Source organism: Elgaria multicarinata, chromosome 1 (genome assembly GCF_023053635.1).
Source record: "Elgaria multicarinata webbii isolate HBS135686 ecotype San Diego chromosome 1, rElgMul1.1.pri, whole genome shotgun sequence".
Classification (NCBI taxonomy): Eukaryota; Metazoa; Chordata; class Lepidosauria; order Squamata; family Anguidae; genus Elgaria; species Elgaria multicarinata.
The window spans coordinates 89,933,758-89,939,757 of NC_086171.1; the positions used below are offsets into that span (position 1 = coordinate 89,933,758).

The window sequence follows — 6,000 nt, forward strand, 5'->3', positions numbered from 1 at the left end:
CTTAAGAGCAGACTTGTTCCCATCGACCCTGTAATAGCAGCAGCTTTAGGAAATGTTCTCTACGGAGATCTCTTCTGTCTTTGCTCTTCACTTTTTTCATGACTTACGAGTCTCCACCCCTGTCTTAAGTAGCCTTTCTACAGGTGATACTCTGTCTTTTGCTCACATTCCCCTGGTGCTTTTGGTACAGCAGGTGTCTTTCAGAAAATGAAAGGTTTTTGTGGGGGTGGAAATGGCCCAGAGAAATCATAGAATCACAGAATAGTAGAGTAGGAAGGAGCCCATAAGGCCATCGAGTCCAACCCCCCTGCTCAGTGCAGGAATCCACCCTAAAACATCCCTGACAGATGGTTGTCCAGCTGCCTCTTGAATGCTGATAGTGTGGGCGAGCCCACAACCTCCCTAGGTAACTGGTTCCATTATCGTATTGTTCTAACTGTCAGAAAGTCATCTTCTGGCCCTGTTCAGACAATATTTCAGGGACTGTGGTTAGCAAAACTGTGAGCCTCTGTGGTTTGCACTAACCACACCCCACGCTGTTGCACACAACACCATAAGCCCAGCCCATTTCCCGGTGTCCTAAACCACACACTAACCACGAACTGTTCGGCTCTGCTCCCAGGTCTTTCAAATGCTCCACCCCATATCCCAGCTTCCTTTCTGTACAAGTGCCTGAGCGGCCACTGCTTTTGTCCAATTCAATGCGGTTTCTGGCAAGTGTGTTGACACGGAGGATCTGGATGCTATCCTCTCTCTCATCAGCCAGGATGCTCACTGCTGTTTCCTTCGCTGGCAGTTACAGGCGTGATGCCCGCTCTCCCTTTTCCCCGCAACCATTTTGATCGTTGACTGACGAGTAGGAATTCTAATCTTATGGGCCCTGTGGGGAGGGCGGGTTCCAAAGGCCTTTCACTTGGGTATGCGAGGGATCATAGCAATTAATAGGGGGGCCCTAGATGGGCTTGCAAAGTGCATGTAGTGCATAGGAATCAGCCTCGAGATTGCGAATTGGCAGCCAGTACAGCTGTAGCGGCATGGCAGGAATCAGCTCTTGCCGCCTAGCTCTATGATGCCAGCCTAAAAACCCTGGGGAAATTGCATACAACACTTTAAGCCAGGGTCACAGCACCAGTGCTGTTGCAGAAAAGGGTTAGTGAAGACGGTCCGACTGTGATTACAAAGTGAACAGAATTTAGCAAAGCACATTGCACACAACACACTAAACCCTGCTGCTTAACCAAAATAATTTAACCAGCAGGGTTTAGCGTGTTGTCTGAACAGGTCCATAGAGATATAGATTGCAGAAAATGTAACGTGTAAGGGGAAATGCAACCAGCTCAGATTACAATAACCCAAAGCAATCTATAAGAATAAAAGAGGATGTGTGTCTGACCAAAAATGTGAAACCTGTGAAATCCTGCATCTGAGGATTATTTTGTTTTTAAAATGCATTAATTAATTTTAATTACATTAAATGCGTCTGTGTTCGAACCCTTCAGCCAGACTTCCCATTTTGCATTTGATACAGTCTGAAGCCAGGGGCAACTAGTAGGCCAAGGAACAATTCTACAGCACCCCACATCTTCCCTGGTGTCAGGCAGCCCTCCTTCAGGGGAGTGGAACAGACAGGCCCCTGCCTTAAGGGGCTGCAGTAGTGCAGTTGGCAGGGGCCGTGCCTAGGGGGTCCACCAGGGGCCCAGGGGGGCCTTCACTCAGATGGGGCAGGCACAGTGTGTTCAACTCTGACATCTGTGTAAGTTTGCTTGGAAGCTTCACTATATCAGACTAATGACTAATCCAACCTGTGCAAAGCTGGGTCTGTTCCGTAGTCTATAATAATAAAAGAGATTGTGTGTCTGTCAGCACCAAGACCATGAAATTTGGACATCCTGGGGATGTGCTCCTCAGGATTATTTGGTTTTTGAAGTGCATTAATTAATTTTAATTAATGTAAATGTGTCTGTGTGTTTGAAGCCTACAGGTGTGGTTTGACTCAGATAGAGTCGTCAAAATGTCTCCAACTCTGACAGCTACATAAGTTTGCTTGAAGGCTTTGCTGTATCAAACTAATTGCCATTCCAGCCTGTGCAAAGCTGGGTCTGTTTGCTGATATTCAATAAAGCAGTTTACATTGGTACAAGGCAGCACTAAAAATAATTGCAGCAGAAATAAATAATTGCTTTGCCTGGCACCTAAAAGACATGAATGTCGGCAAGCTAGCCTCCTTTGGGAAGAGACTTCCACAAGGGGGGTGCCACCATCAAAAAGGACCCCTCCCTCATTGCCACCTGCCTCGCTTCACAGGTTGGGGGCACCCAGAAGAGGGTCTCTAAGAAAGGGGGAGGGGGAAAGAAAATGGAAAAGCAAAGGGAAGGTATATTTAATGAGTTGCTTAAAGTGGGTTACTAGAATAAGAGAGACAAAAACCCTTTGTCCCTCTTAAAGACCTTTGATGAAAACACAATGAGCAATCTTCACAAAATAATTTACCATTTTCTAGCACCAGCTTGAGTCTGCCTCAATCCATTTGTTTGGTTGAAATTGTATCAATATTTTTGTCCGTTCTCTTCATGCTTTATTTTATTTTTATAGGGAAAACATGATTGTCAACCTGATGAAGAACTCCAAGAAAACATACAATTCCTTCCAAGATGAATTAGCAGATTACATTAAAGTACAAAAAGCAAGAGGATTGGAACCAAAAACTAACTTTAGAAGATCAGAGGGAGAGTTTCAAAATGAAGACGTTGAAACCATGAATGGTCACGAGGAGACCTTTACATCTGACCAAGATCTATTTTCTCAGGATATTTATGAATCAGATCAGCATTCCATTTTTTTCTCAGAAACATGCACGTCTTCGTATCCTGTTGAAAACAGATTGTCACATTGGTCACCAGCCGACAGGGATCCACTAAAGCTAGGAGACGTACCCACGTTTCAGTGCAGCACAGAATGTTGTTCAGATCAGCACGTGTCTCAGTTGACCACATACAAAAGTGACCATTGCAATCCATCATCCGTTCAATCTAGTGATGGCTACAACAAGCCTGTGTCTCCAGATGATAGCTCTAACTTTTATAAGAGAAGCCGAAAGGTGCCAAAGACACCCAAAAAAGAGAAAGAATGTACAAGAGAGGGAGAAGGGAACCTTTGCCCACAACTTGTAAAGCTCAAGAGAAAACAGTACAGTGAAGAAGAGACAGACTCAGGAAAGGACAGTGAGAAGAAAAAGAAAAAGAAAGCTGATATAAATTTAGCAACTCCGTGGAAACCAAAGCACAGTAAAGACAAAAGCAATAAAGAGAGTTCTTCCGAAAAGGGGAGCAGAAGACACAAGAAGGAAAAAAAGAAGGCTGAAGACAGTGGACCAACCGAAGAGGAGATGCTGTGGAATGAATCTGTCTTGGGATTCTAACTGAGCTTTTTGTAATGAATGTTTGGTTCATTTAGAATCTGAACCGTGTTGCACTTTTACGTTTCTGTTAGCGGTTACTTGTTTTACGTTGGTCCTTCAAAATAATGGGTGATGGGGTATGAGCACTAGGGAAGAATGTGAACTGAAATTCTGTAATATGCTTTGAAACATAACTAGTAATTCACAGTGTTTCTCTTGGAATGATATTTAACACAATATGGAGACACTATGAAATATTACACTTAGAAGTGGCAAGGTGAGCAGGTGTGTGGTGCATCCAGTCACAGCAACATCTGTATTGTTGAAAGCTTTCCAAGTGGATATGAAATGATAAAAGAGGGTTTATTACAGTTCTTGTTTACAGGTTGTTTTTTCCTTCCAATTCTGAAATTTAAATAATGAAAGAACCCATTAAACATATGAGAGAGACTATGATGAATGTTTTTTCCCCTTATAGATCAGGCCCAACATTTTCTTTAGGGAATATGGGCAAAGTGCGTTTCTTAGGATTTGTGCTGCTTAATCCCCTGGCTTATAGTGGTCTTCTATTTAAAGCCAAGAGTTCTATGTCAGGTACAAAATGATTTTTCTGAAAATAAACTTCCTTTATTTAGTGTATTCAAGGAATAAATAATGTTCAGTTTAAGATGAGAGTTAGGGCCTCTGCAAATCTATTGGTGCTTTTTTAAAGGCATGGGAATGTTAAGGCATTTCTTAACCTCCATACCAGGTAAATTTTACATAGTGTGGTGTGTGTTTTTCTAAAAACTGACTATGTCTGCCATACATGGATGTCCATTTTCCTGTGCTGATGCAGGAGAGCAACTAACGCCCAAATTTGGGAAGCAAAGCAGGGGTATTGGGTTAACACCACATTGTTAATTTATCTCCAGTACACTAAAATATCCAGTGCACTACTGCTTCATGTCTACAGATGGCAGCAAACTCATTTTTACCACCAATCCTGTGCACATTGTATGAGAATTTCGTTTTAATTCATTTTTAACTTGAATTTGCCCCGTTTGCAACATAAACGGGAGCTCAGTTTTTGGGAACATCTCATGCATTCCTGCGCTCGCATGAGTGTTCACAAAATCTGAACTTTAAGGAAATGCACACTTTAAAAATGCACTTTTAAAAAATAAAATGAAATATTTCATGTTTTAGTCAATGGAGGTAAAGAGGGCATTTGCTTTTCAGAGTGCACGCTTTCTCGTTTGAACAAACAGAAAAGCAAAATGCAATTGAAAACAAGAGTGAGGTGGTTTGAGCTTCAAGGTGGAGCTTGGAGAATCCCTTTCAGGATTACTCAAAATTACATTCTTCTGAATTCATTGGGTCTTTGGGCTGAAAAAGATGGGAGAAGCATCCCTCCTCCTCCTCCTCCTCCTCCTCCTCCTCCTCCTCCTCTTCTTCTTCTTCTTCTTCATCATGATGTAAAGCATCAGTGGGGACTTCCTTACATGTTTGATCAGAGCAGTGGCACTGAAGGAGGGAAAGTAACCTTTTCCTCCTGTCGTTTTCCAGATCTCACCTTGCCCTAGTATGAGCTCTACAATAGAAAGGGGGGAAAGCACAACAGTAATACAGCAGTACTCCTAGCAGCTTGGGGGACTGATTTAGATCTAGAAAATGGTGCATGGGTACACATTAAGATTATTGCTGTGATCACTGGAGAGTCTTCCCTACCTCCACTAAGTACACACACAAAAAGCTGGATACCTGATTATGGATCTGTGATGTCTGTTTTAACCCATGCTCCTAAAGTGCATAGGTTTACTGCCCTAGATAATGTATATCTTTAAAAAAGGCCCTTCTCTTAAATGACCTGAACTGCCTCTTTTAAAAGTTATCTCTCTTCCCCGCACTGTATTTCCAAGATACAAAAATGGAGGGATCAGATTCCAGGCAGGCGACTTTCTAGTCTCTTAATAATCTGGAGCAGGTTCCCTGCATCAACTTGTTGGATATGCTGCTTAATTTTTATTTTTATTTTGCAGTATGATAATTTGCCTCTTTATAAGGATAACAGAATCGATTTCTGCAAGATTTTTTGCTTTGAAGACCTAAACGTTTATAAGGAGGTAATCTGACTTGCAAGATTAACAGTAAGAATTGATATGCAAAGGATTTTTAGCACATACACACACACACACACACACACACACACACACACACACACACACCATCACCACCACCTTCGGCCCTGGCCAGTTTGTGCTGCAAGTATGATCATCTTCCGTGCCAGAAGCATGGACTTCCCCATTTTCAGTACTGGGCAGACATACCACAACTCACCAGCACTTGAACACCCAGCCAAGACATGATGGAGAGAAAGCATTCCATGACGTGGAGCGGCCCGTGTGTCCTCTTTTACAGAGGACTCTGTTTGAAGGGCTGTAGCCTATCCAACTGCAATTTAAAAATAAAGAACCATAAGAACTGTTGCCTGTCATCATTATTATTATTATTATTATTATTATTATTATTATTATTTATTTATTTATATAGCACCATCAATGTACATGGTGCTGTACAGAGTAAAACAGTAAATAGCAAGGCCCTGCCGCAGTGAGCACCTG

At 42.3% G+C, this 6,000-nt stretch overlaps 1 protein-coding gene across 1 annotated transcript in view; it reads left to right on the forward strand.

Annotated features, from left to right (window-relative positions):
- Positions 1-5,715, forward strand: part of KRCC1 (lysine rich coiled-coil 1) — a 105,250-nt gene extending 99,535 nt beyond the window's left edge. Inside the window, exon 10 of the mRNA XM_063126672.1 lies at positions 2,593-5,715. Within this exon, the coding sequence (XP_062982742.1) occupies positions 2,593-3,418 (826 nt within the window). The 3' untranslated portion in view covers positions 3,419-5,715. The remainder of the gene's footprint in view (positions 1-2,592) is intronic.
- The last annotated feature ends 285 nt before the right edge of the window (positions 5,716-6,000 follow it).